Source organism: Penicillium expansum (genome assembly GCF_000769745.1).
Source record: "Penicillium expansum strain MD-8 chromosome Unknown contig87, whole genome shotgun sequence".
Classification (NCBI taxonomy): Eukaryota; Fungi; Ascomycota; class Eurotiomycetes; order Eurotiales; family Aspergillaceae; genus Penicillium; species Penicillium expansum.
In genome coordinates, this window is record NW_015971352.1 from 5,744 (window position 1) to 21,949 (window position 16,206).

General features: G+C 45.0%; 6 protein-coding genes across 6 annotated transcripts; 3 read left to right on the plus strand and 3 right to left on the minus strand.

Annotated features, from left to right (window-relative positions):
• Positions 1–785: 785 nt before the first annotated feature.
• On the plus strand, positions 786–1,889 carry PEX2_031530 (oxidase ustYa family protein; the record flags this gene model as incomplete). Its single annotated transcript, XM_016740428.1, has 5 exons — positions 786–1,050; positions 1,102–1,233; positions 1,312–1,451; positions 1,525–1,615; positions 1,666–1,889. 5 exons carry the CDS (start codon positions 786–788, stop codon positions 1,887–1,889), a joined length of 852 nt encoding a protein of 283 aa, XP_016597492.1.
• A 776-nt stretch (positions 1,890–2,665) lies between these two features.
• PEX2_031540 (MFS transporter) lies at positions 2,666–3,940 on the minus strand (the record flags this gene model as incomplete). Its single annotated transcript, XM_016740429.1, has 5 exons — positions 2,666–2,671; positions 2,772–3,156; positions 3,212–3,344; positions 3,410–3,523; positions 3,601–3,940. The coding sequence occupies 5 exons, from the start codon at positions 3,938–3,940 to the stop codon at positions 2,666–2,668; spliced, it is 978 nt and encodes a 325-aa protein (XP_016597493.1).
• Positions 3,941–4,630: 690 nt separating this feature from the next.
• PEX2_031550 (uncharacterized protein) lies at positions 4,631–5,039 on the minus strand (the record flags this gene model as incomplete). The annotated part of the gene is made up of 2 exons (XM_016740430.1): positions 4,631–4,665; positions 4,751–5,039. 2 exons carry the CDS (start codon positions 5,037–5,039, stop codon positions 4,631–4,633), a joined length of 324 nt encoding a protein of 107 aa, XP_016597494.1.
• Positions 5,040–7,513: 2,474 nt separating this feature from the next.
• Positions 7,514–8,128, plus strand: PEX2_031560 (uncharacterized protein; the record flags this gene model as incomplete). Its single annotated transcript, XM_016740431.1, has 1 exon — positions 7,514–8,128. One exon carries the CDS (start codon positions 7,514–7,516, stop codon positions 8,126–8,128), a length of 615 nt encoding a protein of 204 aa, XP_016597495.1.
• Positions 8,129–10,427: 2,299 nt separating this feature from the next.
• PEX2_031570 (ABC transporter, integral membrane type 1) lies at positions 10,428–13,606 on the plus strand (the record flags this gene model as incomplete). The annotated part of the gene is made up of 4 exons (XM_016740432.1): positions 10,428–11,472; positions 11,523–12,765; positions 12,823–12,906; positions 12,964–13,606. 4 exons carry the CDS (start codon positions 10,428–10,430, stop codon positions 13,604–13,606), a joined length of 3,015 nt encoding a protein of 1,004 aa, XP_016597496.1.
• Positions 13,607–14,441: 835 nt separating this feature from the next.
• PEX2_031580 (uncharacterized protein) lies at positions 14,442–15,579 on the minus strand (the record flags this gene model as incomplete). The annotated part of the gene is made up of 2 exons (XM_016740433.1): positions 14,442–15,108; positions 15,161–15,579. The coding sequence occupies 2 exons, from the start codon at positions 15,577–15,579 to the stop codon at positions 14,442–14,444; spliced, it is 1,086 nt and encodes a 361-aa protein (XP_016597497.1).
• Between the last annotated feature and the right edge of the window lie 627 nt (positions 15,580–16,206).

The following is a 16,206-nucleotide window of genomic DNA, read 5'->3' on the forward strand; positions in this document are numbered from 1 at the left end:
GATCGAGCCACCACAAGAGCATTACGATAGCGATGGGAATTTAGTCGATCTGAATGTTGATGGTATGGGATATGTGCATCAATGTCGTGATTCACGCCATATTTGGGATATTGTTCGACGGTCGGAGGAAGTCCCAATCGAAAAATGGGACTGGGAAATCAATGATACAGTGGAAAGTGTTTTTAAATCTAGTTAAAAGCTGAAGTTCGAATTTAGGTGCTGTATATTTGTTCTATAGATTATTCAATGTAGGGAAAATAAGTTGCTAGTGAATCTACATCGCGCGAGGCCATCAAGTATGAAGGCTGGAAGTATTTTAATCGCAGCGAATTCCCATGATGCCCTATCCCTTGTTGAATGACTTGCAAATATTGTCGTGTGAAATGAATGATCATAGTTCCACCCCTCACTGATCCCTTCGTATCGCGTAGGTCGAATAATTGCTTCATGGAGTTAGTGTTGCAAGTGGTCTGCCGCACGTGCACTTTTGGACGTATATACTTCCTGCAGTGAGAAAAATCAGAGCTAATGCATTGTCAAATTGTGTGGAATGCACTGTCAGTTTCATGATCTCCACATAGTTTTTCCTCTTATCTTCCAACAAATGCATCCCGATTATGCCGCCATCGTCTGCATGAAGAAGCCCCGCCTTTTCGCAAAAATCAAGGATTGAATGGCCGGAAGTCTATCAGTGTGCCGAAAGATGATTCAATTTTTTTATACAAAACATCTTGCAACTAAAAGTCTTTCAACAGGCTAAGGATTTATTTCATTAGCCTGTCAAAATGCCCAACAGATACTCCGCTCTCCAGGATGTTGAGGCAAGGCTGAGTATTGATGAAAGTGAGACTGACGATGTCTATGATGATGTGAAAAACGAGCCAAAAGTCTTGGATGTGACAAGAAGCTCAAAGATATCTATCGTTAAAAAGCTTGGGCTGTTGACTCTATTCGCCGGATATACTGCTCTTGTATTTGGCCTTGGGCACGCCTCGGTAAGACCAGATGGTTTGCATGCTCAACCTTCAGCGGCACTGCCCTATCTTCAAGGTAATGAATGTTAGCACTATTTGAGACGATTCAAAGCTGACCTATTTACAGAAAAACACCTCCAGTCTCTTCCACAATCGTACGATCAGATAATCACATTCAACGGAACTCTGGACTATCCATCAAAATTTCGAGGTCCACCATCACCAGATATTGATCGCGCATGGGCTCGTTCTATCAACCGTAAGCATCAAACAAAAGCATTCAAGTTAACTTAATTGAGTAGTTAATTCGTGAGGGAATGCTAATATCGCAACATAGTTGGAGCAGTGAATGTTTCTTTGTCTGACAATGATATGCGACTATTGGGAATGGATCCAGATACTTCAGTGAAGCTTCCTCCTGAGGATGGAGGCGCTTATCGAGTTCATTTTGAATTCTCGCATCAAATGCATTGTGTGGTAAGGTCCCATTATTCTCCCTCCAGCGTACTCTCTCGACTACTTTTCTCTAATATGTGTCATTTTGTTCTAGAACTTTATACGCATGTGGACATACCGAGACCATTACAAAGAAGAACAAGAGGAGTTCATGGACAGTGCATCAATGCAGCGCACTCATATCGGTCGGTTATCCATTCAAACATTAACAGCTTCTTCTAACAACCAAACCTAGACCATTGCGTTGAAATGATTAGGCAGTTTGTCATGTGCCATGCGGACACGAACCTTGTCTCTACAAACTGGGTAGCCGGGAGCAGCTTGCCACACCCCAATTTCAACACTAAACATACCTGTCGCAATTTCGATGCAGTTGTCGATTGGGCGTGGGACCATCAGATAACTATCAGACCGGCATCCAAGCCCGAAGGGGTAAAGGAACTTGCGTCTCCACCATGAGGCTATGGAGGGTGTTGGTTATGGCGTGTGTACAGGACTTGGGTGGTGCATTGAAATTTAAATTTTGGTAGATTAACATAATTCACAGGGGAGTAGGTCACTCACCCACCACAATACAATAAATATCTATTTCTAAACAAACCTTGGCCTGATGCCCTGGTTTCCTGCATATATACGTCGCACAAGTCACAAACGCTGATAGATTCAAGAATTTCCGTAACACTAGCGTGATGATTTTTGGCGATGATGGCGTTCATAAAAGACAGGATAGCTCTTCTGAGCTTCTGGGTTTCTGAACATTCTACCTAAGTAACTTCCGTTTAAATCATGCCGTTCTTGTAATAGCCCTCACAGCAGATATGGCGATCAGTGCAAGCCCGTATAATGCCGCTGCGAACAAAAAAGGAAGACCGAGCCATGCGTCACCTAGGACCATCCCCAGATGGTACACCCCTGCAAGCAAAGGCCCTGCTACTAGGGATCCAATTGAGCTCATCACACTGAGCAGTGTGTAGATTGTGCTCAATGATGTTGGCTCAACGAGGGAAGTCACCAATGTTCTCGCCGTGACTGAGAATGACGACCCTAAACCGAACACCACCACTCCAACACTCAGCAAGATTAGATTTGGCGCCACAAAAATAAACAGGCAACCCAGAAGCATCAACAGTGCGTTGGCCTGAGTAAGTATTTTGTCTCTTCTGGCCATCTCCCACCCATGTTTGCGATCAAGATAGCCTGTCACAGCGGGAAGCAGAATGAATAGAGATATCAGGTTAAAGCTAGCTCGAAGTGGCAGCACGTATGATGCCTATCAAAAATGAGGATATGATTAGTATTCAGAATTGACTCCTGAGTATAGAAACCACATAGAGAACATACCTCCGCATATGATACGTGGAATCTTTTAGAGATATATTGCAACAGCAGTGCGAAGGCGTGTGTCCCCACAAGTGTAACAAAGAATGAGACAACAACAAGTGCAGCATTCTTATTCCTCGAGAGCTGCTCATAGAGGTCTCGGATTCTTTCAGAGGCGTACCAGTTCCGAACTGGCGGCTGATCATAGCTTGGGGTAGAAGTCGGCTTAGCCTGGGTTTGAATGGCAGGGAAGAACAACAATGCCCAAATAATTGAAGTTGCAGCAATTACAGATGAAGCGAGGAACGGTATCCAAGGGTTTTTTTTCATCAGCGCGGCACCAACTGGGGGTGCAATCAGCTCCGTAGCCAAGATAACCGCTGTCATTTGGGAGAAGACAGTCGTTCTGGTGCGTATGACCTTAGCAAACATCATATCATCAAACTCTGTATTAGCCATACCTCTTTTGAGCAGGGGTGATACTAGCGACAGCCGAGAAACTCAAGGACGTTACGACCTGCGGCCCTCCTCCTAGAACCTGCCATAGGGCAGAGAACCAAAGAGCACGAGTGGGTAATGTGGGGTAGAACCAAACTATAAGATAAGGTTAGTATATTGAGAAGGTAAAAATATATATGCGACTGCGAGTTTAGACTAACAAACCACTCTGCTCCAGTTGGAGGACATGGCACTACCGAAAAAGGCCAACAAAGCGACCGGTCGGTATCCAATCCAGTCCGCCAGCATTCCATAAGGCACGGCCAGAAGTATTGCTATTCCAAAGTTCAGTTTTGCTGTTCTCCTAAAAAGAATTGTGAGACACCCCGCTTTCCCAAAATAATGAACTCACCAGGAATAGTCTCGAACGTTTCTCTCCAGCCGTTGAGCAATGCGATTTCCGTCTGAATAGGCTCTATCTTGCATCTTTCTGCAGCAGAAATAATAGTGTTTACAGCAGACTTGGCATAATAATCTCGGCATACTATGTCTTCCAAGATAGCGACCTCGGCGACCTCACCCAGATTGTTAGAAAGGTCGAAAAGAACCGCGCCGCCGCATAATAGCACAACTGTAATTATCCAACGAGGGTAGACTGGTTCTTTGACCAAATTTGACTGAGCTGAGCCTTCTGGTTCCTCTTGAAGCAGGCTTGTTGTTTCATCGTAAGTGGGATCCCGCGGTGAAGGCATGGTCTGGGTGAAGAGCAAGCACACAGAGTAGGATGGAAGGTAATAATATAGGAATTTGTTATCCCGAGGTCCGCGCCCCCTGAACTGCATCTCACGCCCGGGTCTAGCCTGATTTAGATGATGTCGCGAAGTACAACATAATTCCATAGGAATTAAGCATTTGCCTCAAATCTTGGTCCATACGTGGGGCAATGAATTGGTACGGTTTGAACTATTCTTTATTTTATCGTGAATTTCACTTTGGTGTCTATGTATTAGTACTCGACGGTGATGGCCCAGAGTCAATGTGTGCAGGGGATACAGATAATGACAGAAATCTCGGGTACAGCACTGTATGGTCAAAATGACAGATATGTATGACTCTAACTAACTAAAATGACAAAAACCCACTACTTGACAATCCATGTATGTGCCGAGGTGTTGAATACTCGGTTTCCCAGTCATGTATTGTAACATAGCTTTCGACAGTATTCATAACCAGTTGACTTCTGCCATTCCATAGGTGCTAAACGATCTTTCTCGGTATTCTCAATCGTACTCTCGTCTCGAACCCCCTTCCCCGCTTTCACTGTCCGTCCCACATCTCCTTAGGCCTTCGTCGATCTCTCCAACAACATCTCCACCATAAAGATTGGAGGATGTTCTAGATACAATGCTTGTGGGAAGAGCAGATATGGCAGTGTGAGTAGGTCAGACAATGGGCGTGATTGAAGCAGCGAGGGTGACTGCATGAGTTATGCAAGGCATTTTCAGCTCTCTTGATGACATTTTCAGCATCAGAAGTGTTGGCTTCGGATCCAGTGCCCTCACCTTCTTGGGCAATTTTTGCTTCCACGCTAGCAAAGGCACCGTCCAGCTCCGTGCAAAGATCGTCGCTTGCGATACCAACGACGACTTCATCCCCATCCTTCAGGTAGTAGCCTCCATTCTCGGGATAAAGAAGCCCATCCGGGTGGGCCGAGGCCAGATCGTTAAGAGCCTGTCTGTCATGACAGACGATGGCATCGCTTGGGGGTGTGGCTTGGTAACGGGTGAGACCTTCAACCATGGCTGTCAAGAAGCACAGGAATAAGACGAGGGAGGTGGAGATGGATTTCATGTCGGATGAGGGGTATTTCAAGGGTCTCTGCAGGGGTGTTAGTCATGTACAGCCTGACCCCTGAGGCATCCTTCCGAGAATTAGAAGCATAGGTTTTCGATAAACATACGTTATGCTTGACTCAACAGGTATTTCGAAGTCTAAATCGCGATAGCTCCAGTCGCACAGATTATTCGATAAATATGGCGAAATAAGGAGGCTGGCCTTGCTGCTGATATTTCCAGTGGAATAGAGGGAAGTGATGTGAGATTCAAAGCAAAAAAACAGCGAGAAGGAGTCCTTTTATTTCTTTGAGCCAACTAGCTAGTCTAGCCATCTATCCCATAGACAGTTACTCCGTAGATACGTGACCATCGTCAATGCTACTCTGCTTCTCCACCTGGGATCGCCGCTGTACCTCGAGTCATGGATGGATCCAATACGCAGTGACCAAATATGTTTTAGACGGAGATCTTAGTAGCGCATTACTATCATATTCATTTTCTAGTAAAACGTGAGTGATTTTCTGAGACATGCATGCATCCACTGAATAAGGATACACTAGGAGCGGCATTCTAGCCTTGAGAGATGCTACCCTGGATTTTTATAATCTTTCAACCTAAAAAATAGCCCCCTCTAGGCCATAATTACAGGCCATGATTTATTTTTGATGCAGCCTAGTGGTAAGATGACTGTGTCTTTTCCACATACTCCAGGATCGTGTGATCTGACATGTCGTATATTTGAGAATGTGGGAGTGAGCGATTATCAGGCTGTATGACCGGGGGCCATGCAGGGTGGATGTGATGGCCGATCTTACCCGGAAGTCAGTTCCTGGGGGGCCTTGAAGAGCCGCCGCTCCTGCAAGAGCTACCACTTCGGCGAGAGCCGAGCACTATTTTCTTGGCTTCATTCTGAGCCCTCAGCCTGAGCAGGGTCAAATCCGGAATCAAGGCTGCTCAGTTATTTCCATTCGTGGCCAGGAAAAATATGGAAATTTTCGAATTCTGCAGTGACATCAGAAATATTTGGTTAATAAACCAGTTAAGACTCGGAGGTTTGAGCGATCAATTCGTGATACACCTTCTTAAACATACGCAAATATCACGGCTGCTGGGCTTGAAAAGGGAATAATTTTAGAGGGGAGTGTGTACATACTCGGGGACAACTAAAAATATAACTAGAAATATTTATTGACTGGTTTTTATTCACTTTAAGTGTAGAGATTCATTGTTTCCCTCAAGCCAGCTGTTTGAATTTCCAAGACGATTTTCATCTCTAGCTTCTTTGACCTTTCTGTATTCCTTCAAGTAGGCTTCCCACATGCACTAGTAAATATAAACCAGCCTTTTTACTTATGGGATAAGAGCTAGATACTTCTCCATCAGGAGCTTGATTTCATTTATCAAGGGAGAGTTAACAACTAAGGTCACCTAAGCTTTCTATTAGAAAGAGATATAACCATGGTCAGAGATTTTATTACCTATATTATCTACAGTAGTAGAAATTTAGGAAGAATAGTCCCAAAAATACTATTTTTAAGCCTCTTAGAACTTTAAGAGCCTAAAGAGCAGCGTCTTCGCTTAATAGGGCACCTCTAGGGAAGACTTTCAGCTTATATATTAGCTTTCTCTAAAAGCAGGCTATTCAGGAAACTAGAGGAGCACTTCGTAGACTGCGACAACGTCCATTAAAGTGGAGACACTTTTAGCCTCGCCAGGACATATGCGGGCACTCTTAGCAAGGTGGACACTGCCAAGAATTAGTTATGTATAAAATAGCCTAATAGGGTAATTTTTGCATTAATTTTGCATAACGTTCGGCGATGGGCGTCAAATTTCAAAAAGGCCCACGGGCCGTGGACACTTCCTGGTGCCCATGGACGTGCGATGTCGCAGTCTACCTAGGTTATATGATAGACTAGAACTAAGTATTTAATACCTTAAAATATATATATACTGCTATAATAGTAGGCCCTATATAAATTATATATCAAGCTTATTTTATTATCCGTACAAATTGTTAAATACGGGATATCTATTATTTTAGTTAGAGTCATATAGATCTGTCATTTATACCATACCTTACTGGACCCGAGATTTCTGTCATTAAATACTCAGTACTTAGTCATGTATTGTAATATAGCTTTCGACATCTTATCTTCCTCTTCCTCTTTCTTCTCTACTTCCGATTTTCATCCATTCATTTCCCTTCCAATAATCCTACATCCTTCAAATACCACAGTTAGCGAGACAATTTTCCTGGCTTGATCCCCCATTGAGATGCTGCTCTTCAGACCGCGAGTTATTAATTCGTTCCGCCAACCTTGTCATCAAATCATCTGCAAAATGTCAATCACGGGACCAATATCAGGAGGAGATATTCCATTTGAGGGGATCAAAATGACACGATCAGATTTCCAGAGAAAGCCAAATCTTCCGTGGGGCTTTTGCATTTATCGATGCTCATTCAAAGACAATGCTGCCTGGCACAAAATGCTCCAGCTCATTCAGCAACACGTGCAAAAATCGATTGAGCGTTCCATGCCACCTGGAGAAGAACGAACAGAGCTCCAAGAGGCCCATGATCTCGTGATCCATGGCGAGCCGGAGAAGTTCAACGGTGCGACTTCGCATGAGGTGCGCGATCATTTTCATGGTTGGGTGGCAGAACAGCTACCAAAAGTGGTTGACACACCTGAAACACTACAACGGATCCTTGACTCGCATTCAGAGAAGAAAACCGAAATTCCTGGGCCTGAATACATTTTTGGAGCACGGTTCAACTTGGCCTTATTTGTTGATGATATATGTTTGGAGTCTTTGGACCATATGGACAGTCCCGTTGTTAAGATCATGTATAAGCAATGGGGCGATTTGAGACCTGAGGAGAGAGATTACGAAATTGATCCCGAGTGGCATGATGGGACTACGGATGAGGAGGAGGAGGATGTTGGATGGATGTACATGTCTATTTCGGAGTACGTTGAAACGTACGACCGGTTTGCGTGGACACGCATGGCTTTATGGCATGAGGAATATCTTCGGCCTCCTCAGATGATTGACTATTTCTGTGACGAGACGAGGCAACCGGGCTTCTGGCGTAATTAATCATGTATCAAAAAGGAATCGAAGGACAGTCTGAAAGATGGGTCTATCACCTAAGCAGGTCAATTTAAGAATAGGCTGTTGATGCTAGATATACGCCACCCTATAATTGTGTATGCAGAGGTTTCATTTGTTTGTTTGTATCCTGCAATGCTGGCAAAAGCTACAGTTATTCACAGAAGAAAATAATGTGTCAACCTAGATCGACCAATTGAGATCTCCTATGGCCAGCAATGTACCAGCTGTCTGTCATGAGACGCGTTATTGTGCGTGCGCTCTTGCTCAACGGCGAAAGTTGTAACGTCCAAGATCGTCTTCAGATTTAGCACCTCGTACTGGCTCTTTGGGTGCTTGTCGACTTGGTTCATAAGTCACAAAGACTTATGGAGTTCATCACCATACGGAGTGCGCCCAAAGCGTCGAAAAATGGGCGTGTTGAGAACTTCGGGTCTCTACCGGAGGGGAAGGGACTATGCTTAGGAACTTGCAGCCGCTAGATAAGCTCTAGTGTGAGCTCCTTTTTGACAAAAGTCCCATCACAAAAAGCGAACGAGATTAACTGAGCGATCGGGCAATATGCCAGTTGGTAGGCACCCACCGTGGATGAGAAACTTGGAGCTGAAAGTACTTGAATGTGCCGAGGTGAATTTAACAGATACCCGTGGACTAGGAAACGACTAGTAAAAAGCCACCCGACCACCTGACCACCTGACAACCCCCTCCGCTTGCGAAATAATTTCAACTTTGCTTGATCTCTCTCTCCACTCCGATTTGCTCGATATGGGCGACACATGTGATCGTGCCGACAACGTTTTCGGTCCTACAATTCGGGGTTGTCGAGATAACACTGACTTCACCCTATTATTTGAGCAATCTCTCTTTTCACTGCTCCCTACTTTATGTTTTCTCGCCTGTTCCGTCTATCGCTATTTTGAACTTACCAAGAGGAAAAGGGTATTAAAAACCTCTATTGACTGGCTGATACTTGCAAAAATTGTAGGACACCCTATTTCGATGACTGATTTATACATAGGTAAGCCAAAAGAAATACCTAGGTATGAGCTAATATAAAAACTGTAGACAACAGTAACCGCTCTTGGATGTTTGCAATTATCGTTGATCGTCCTCTATGCCTTGCCTCGCAGCAAATTGACTCGGGTTTCATTGCCAGCGGCATGTCTCAGTTTCTTAGCGACACTAAGTCTCGCTCTCGTATCCTATCAAGAACATCATCGCTCACTTCGTCCATCCTTTTTGCTGAGTGGATATCTTGCAATCAGTACGCTTTTAGATGGAAGCCAAGCGCGAACACTATGGCTCAGGGGAAGCCATCGGCAAATTGCGATTGTGTTCCTTGCAATTGTGATTATCAAACTGATCACGCTTTTCATTGAGTCAATTCAAAAACGTCATCTTCTGCAAGTTCCATACTCTCGTTATTCCTCCGACGCCTTAGGGGGTATTTTCAATCGCAGTGTATTTTGGTGGTTGAATTCACTGCTCCTCCGGGGCTCCTCCCACTCTGTTCAACAACAGGACCTTCCGCCACTGGATCCGAGATTGACATCTGAGACTGTCGGGATTCAAATGGAGCATGCTTGGAGGCATTGCAGAAAGTCTTCCAAGTACAGCTTAGCATGGGTGACATTGAAGGTTGCTTATAAGCCTGTTGTTCATGTCATTTTCCCCCGAATCTGTTTGATTGGCTTCAATATTGCTCAGCCACTTTTGATTTACCGAGTGATCTCATTCATAGATGGCGCGCCGAACGAACAGACCCAATTTGTCGGTAAAGCACTGATAGGTGCTGCCCTTCTGGTTTATCTAGGAATCGCAATTTCTACGGCAGCTTACAAGCATCAAACCTATCGATGCATTGTAATGATTCGAGGAGGGCTCCTTAGCCTATTATACAACCACACCCTTCGTCTTTCAGGATCCACGCTAGCCGACCAATCTGTGCTTACTCTTATGAGTGAGGATTTTGATCGAATAGCCGCAGGCTTCGAGAATTCGGACGTACTATGGGCTTCACCTATTGAGGTGGGCTTGGCACTTTATCTCTTGTACAGACAGATCGGGCTTGCTTGCCTCGCACCTGTTGTTTTTGTAGTTGGTAAGTTCAAACTACCCTCCTGTGACGCATTGCGTCAATAATTAATAGACTTATGCTGCAGGGTGTACTGCGTCTGTTCATACATTGTCAAAGTGGGCAAAGACTGCACAGAGCCTCTGGATGGACGCACTTCAAGACAGAATCAGTTCAACATCCTCTTTTCTCAGCAATATCAAAAATATTCGCATGTCTGGCATCTCGAAATCCTCATCCGCCAAAATTGATGATTTGCGTGTCAAGGAGTTGGAAAAGTCCAAAAGGTTTCGGCAGAATGCTACCATCAGCATGACGGTTGGTGTTCTACCGGAGACCATTGCCCCTGCTGCAGCTTTCATAGTCTATGCCCTTATTTCTAGCCACTCCGGGCAAGGACTTAATCCTGCGAAAGCATTCTCATCATTATCCCTCATTGGTCTAGTCAGCAAGCCCATGTTGAACTTCATGTATGCTTTTCCGGTATTTGTCGCTTCCTTGGGTTCTTGGGATCGGATTCAGAAATATCTTTTGATGGACCAGAGCCAAGGTCACCAAATTTCCACTTCCCTTGGCGAGACAGCCAAGCACCAACAAAAGGAATTACGCACAAAATCCACTTCAGATGCAAACACTATACAATTCAATGACTTACAGCACACGGATCTGAGCAACGCTTCCAAGCCTTTGATCCAGATGGAGAACGCTTCATTTTCCTTCAAAGCAACTGGAGAGCCTGTTTTAAAAAATGTCTCTCTCAAAGTCAACCGAGGCAGTAGTTCCCTACTTGTGGGGCCAGTTGGGAGTGGCAAGAGTGCCTTGTTACTCGCCCTACTTGGCGAGATTGTCCAGACAGAAGGGGAAACGCTAAAACAACCGGGATTGGGGATTGCATATTGCTCTCAAGAGCCATGGTTGCCAAACCTCTCTATCCGTAGTCTCATTCAAGGTCCTTCAAACTTTGATGAGACATGGTATAACGAGGTGATCAAGGCATGCTGTCTCGACACAGATATCCTCCATCTACCACAGCAAGACATGACTGCTGTTGGAAGTAAAGGCGTGCGCCTCAGCGGGGGTCAAAGACAGCGTATTGCCCTCGCAAGAGCTATCTATTCCCGGAAACAGCTTCTTCTGCTAGATGATATTACTAGTGGGCTTGATGCTACCACGGAGAATCAGGTCATTCAACGAGTATTGGGACAGCACGGTATATGTCAGAAGTATGGCTTGGCTGTAGTTCTTGCAACGCACAAGAGTGAGATTATCTCATACGATATTTTAGAGTATTTTTGCTAACAGCCGCAGGGCATTTCAAGTACAAGATGGACACAATCATCACAATTGATCACGACGGCTTAAGTGTGAGAACTCAGTCTTCTGATCAGATACCTGTCGATTTACAAAGCGAAGTTCCGATACACCAAGATATTGCTCCTAGCACTCCTAGACCCGATGTCTTGGAAGAACAGGACATGGAAGCAAGTCAAGCACTTGCCGATGCATCTCGCCGAGTAGGCGACTCCAGTCTTTATATTCTCTATGCGAAGGAAATGGGCTGGACTGCCGTGATATTAGTTCTTTTTGCATCAATTGGATTTTGTTTCTTCAGCAGATTCCCCAATATTTGGCTCGAGTGGTGGTCCGAAGCAGAAATTCAGGAACCAGGAAAAAGCAGCACCCGATACATCGCTGGCTACGCAGGCTTTGGAGTCTCATCGGCTATCTGCTTCTTCCTTGTCTACTGGCTTTTTATGGTTGAATCCGTGCCTCGAACTTCAGTTCGGTTGCACAGAAGGCTGCTGAAGGCCGTTACCGCAGCTCCTCTTGCATTTCTTGTTTCAACTGATACCGGAGTGATACTCAATCGATTTAGTCAGGATATGTCTTTAATCGATATGAGACTCCCAGGTGCAATGATACAGACACTAGACGGTGTTCTTGATGCAATTGCTGAAGTTGTGCTCATCGCACAATCATCCCCATGGACCGCACTGACCTTTCCCCCGATCATGTTCATTCTTTATATCTTGCAGAAGTTCTATCTTCGTACCTCGCGACAGATCAGATACTTGGATCTTGAAGCCAAATCTCCCCTTTTCTCTAGCTTCCTCGAGACATGCGATGGGATCGCTACAATTAGGGGATTTGGCTGGCAAGAAAGTTTCCGTCAGCTCAACATGCACCTTACCGACGAGTCGCAGAAACCGTTTTATCTCATGTACTCTATTCAATGCTGGTTGACTCTTGTTTTGAACTTGATAGTGATGGGAATCGTTGTCGTACTTGTCGTTCTGGCTGTTGAACTGCGCAATACATCTGGCGGTGCTCTTGGTGTTGCACTCAACAATGTTTCTGCTATCAGTGCGACTTTGGCGTACGTTATTGAAGCATGGACTTCGCTTGAAACCTCAATTGGGGCATTGGCTCGATTGAAATCCTTCGAATCTGAAACTCCGTCTGAGCACCTTCCCCGGGAATGCTATACTCCTGCGAATGCTTGGCCGTCTGAAGGAAGAATTCAATTCGTCGATCTTGCGCTAAGCTACCGGTAAGATGAGATAACTACGTTCTTTCACCCTTTACCATGCCCTAATATAGTACTCAGGAGCGACCTTGATGCTGTAATCCAGGGAATAGATCTAACGATACCTCCCGGTGCTAAGGTAGGCATTTGTGGGCGCTCAGGAAGGTATGTTTAGGTCCTCAATGTCAGCAAAAATAATTCCTGTCTCTAAGCGACTTATAGTGGGAAAAGCTCCCTAATATTAGGTCTACTACGACTGAACGAGATCACAAAGGGAAGAATCCTAATAGATGACCTCGACATCAGCCAAGTTCCTCGAGAGACAATTCGACAGAAGCTAGCCGCGCTACCCCAGGATCCACTAATCTTGCCTGGTTCAATTCGTACAAATCTTGATCCATTACAGAATCGTACCGACGCGGCTATTATGTCTTCGCTTTCGCGGGTCGGAATGATGGACTGGTTATTATCTAAAGAAGCAGGCTTAGACAGCCTCATTCAGAAAGAGACACTTTCTGCCGGCCAGCAGCAACTGATTACTTTTGCGCGAGTGTTGTTGAAGCCAAAACCGTCTCCCATCCTGCTCCTCGATGAAGCTACTTCGATGGTAGATATGCAGACGGAAGCCATGATGATGAAATTGATCTCGGAACAATTCCAAGACAGTACAGTAATTGCAGTGGCACATCGGTTGAGCACCATTGTGGACTTTGATCTTGTGTTGGTCATGGAAAATGGGGCCATTGTTGAATCTGGGAGGCCTGCTGAGCTTCTTCAAGACCCTGAGAGTTGGTTTAGCGGCTTATGGACCAAACAAGTCCAGGATAGTGCTAGCGGTGTCAGTGGGATTAATTCTGGTTCTTAGTATTATGGACGTTGTATTCAAGAAGTTGAGTGTTGACATCAGCATCCCAAAAAAGAATATGAACTAAACCAACTTTGAAGAGACATGTGTTTATATATTTATATTTTTATGAAGTATGTATTGTCCTCGGCTTATTCACATATCTACTCAGTCCTAATTTACATACAAATGTTCTCCTTCATGTATACCGAGGCAAAGATTTAGAGATACTGGGTCGGTCTTTCCCTCAAAATGTGATTTCCATGTAGAACCTGCCCAAGTGAGACCTTTTCAAGACCATAAAGGGATACATATGCCATTCAGTCATACAATTGCCTGGTCTTCAGCCTTGGAATACACTGAAATATTTATGAATGGACACTGACTTGACAATCTATCGGAACCCCCGAGAAAAAATCCGAATGACAAAGCTTAAACATCGGCACAAGATTTCCGACTCTAAACCCCTGCTTCTCATGTTCAATATTCTCATTTTGTATTAGTCCATTCACTCTCATTATTGAATCCTAGTTGTCCTATATACCCTCTAACAGTAGCAATGTAGCCTTAGGAATATTTCATGTAGAAAACGAAGATCTGACAACTTGGGAGGAGATAGCGCCAATGCCGAGCTCGCTGTCGAGGCATGCCAGTGTAGTCATGAATTCTTGCATGACCATGGAAGTGTGTGCGGCATCTTGAGTGCACCCTCGGCGTTCATGGACAGGGCCAAAAGCCAGCGTCATGGTGGAAGCATCCTATGGCAATCAGACGTCGGAAACAGCAGTGCTCATGGCAATATGATATGTCTCTGCAGCTTTATTGACAATTTCAACAATCCCTCAATATTGGCTTTTCATTCTCCCCTTTGACTGCGTGAGCGACTTTGACGCCGATTGTTTCGTGTCTCCCTTTCGCGCAGATCAGACTCATCGAAAGGGGGCATAGGTCGATAGATACTTTGTGATGCACTAGGAGAGTGCGGATTATCGATGACCATGTGCCTGGAGACGTAGGAAACGGACTGTCCTGCGTCGGGCTCAACCATACTCAGGTCCCCATTGCGAGAAGAGACTAGGCTTCTATCGCGAACTTCGCGAGGCTTCGACTCACTACCAACCGGTGTATGCTCTTTGACAGATAAATGGCTACCATCTCTAGTGAAACTTCGAGGACGAAGAGAAGGATCCCTCAGGCTTTCTCTTATCTGGTCTTCGGCGCTTGAGTACCGGGAGGCCCGGACGAAAGCAGGGCTTTGTGAGTAGATTTCATCCGCAGATGTCAACTGCGATGAAGCATCTGGGTGTGTTGGCGGTGCGACTTGGGATTGGGTGGAAAATTTCTTAACCAAGTCTCGTGCCTCTTTGACGGTCCCCTTCTTGATCTCTTCGATAATAACGGTAATCACTTGGATATTTCCCGCACTATCTAGATGTCCATCCATATGACTCTGCTCGTGAAGCACTCTCACCGAATAGTTGAACTGCCGTTCTGTCCGACAAGCCTGCTTTTCCAAGGCCACTCTATTGATCCCTAGTTAGTTCCCGGTATATTGCATATACTTGTACTACTCACATCCTCTCAAGAGCTTGTGATCTTGTTATAGAATCCGAGTCTGGAGCTCGGTGAAAGTTGGCAACAGCAGAGTCAAGTGAAGAGAGTGTTGCTAATAGATCGAGGCTGGATTTCACATTTTGGAGTGTAGCCATCGGAAATTGAAAGTCATCTTTCGTAAAATGCCATCGGATCTTTGCCCGTAATTTCGCAAAACCAGCACTATTTCTCCGGTGCAATGGTTTCAGTTTGTAGGCAATCTCTCGAATCTGGTCGTGGGCCAATTTTGATTGTACTCGAAGTCCCTGGTCGAGATTTCGCTCCCTGGCAATTCGCATGACATTGTTCTGAATTGGACTGATGACTTCCTCAAAAATGCTCGCTAGCACACGGCAATTTGCGATCTCGTATTTGAGCAGTAAGACCTCCTTCTTGGCCATTCGAATATCTCGAGAAAATCGACAAAGGCTCTTGCCGCAAGCCTCGAGTTCACCAAACAAAGAAATTGCAGCGAAGGCTAAACCTACAGCTTCCATGACTGTCTGTCCAGAATCCCAAATTCTTCCCACTTTTGTGGAAAGCACAACGCATATGTATTTGAATATGAGGCTCGAGCAGCGCATGAGCTAAGTATGACTTATAACGTAGTGCAGCCTATCAAAGTAAGCCACGACTACCGCATAACTAGCCTCGCATGTTATGACGCTTACGAATCAGCGCCTCGATATGAGTCGAGTATTATGGTGGAATATTTGTGAAATGTGCGGTAACTGATTATGCAGGGGATCCATCCATGTCACATTTACTAGGACAAAGTGGACCTCCGACGAATCAGCGCTATCCCTTTGCCGCCTACGAAGGGACATAGCGGCCGTGATAAATAGCCTGTATTTTGTTATTAGTGCCTGATTTTGGACAAGCGGAAAATTAAAATACCTGAATTACTATTACAGGTTCCTTAGTAAGCTAGGTATCTCAATTCTCCCCTCCTCAGGCTAGGATATCACTCCAAAAATGAAGCTTTTCCTGCCATATAAATCCATATATCACCACTTTTCAGGTGGTTA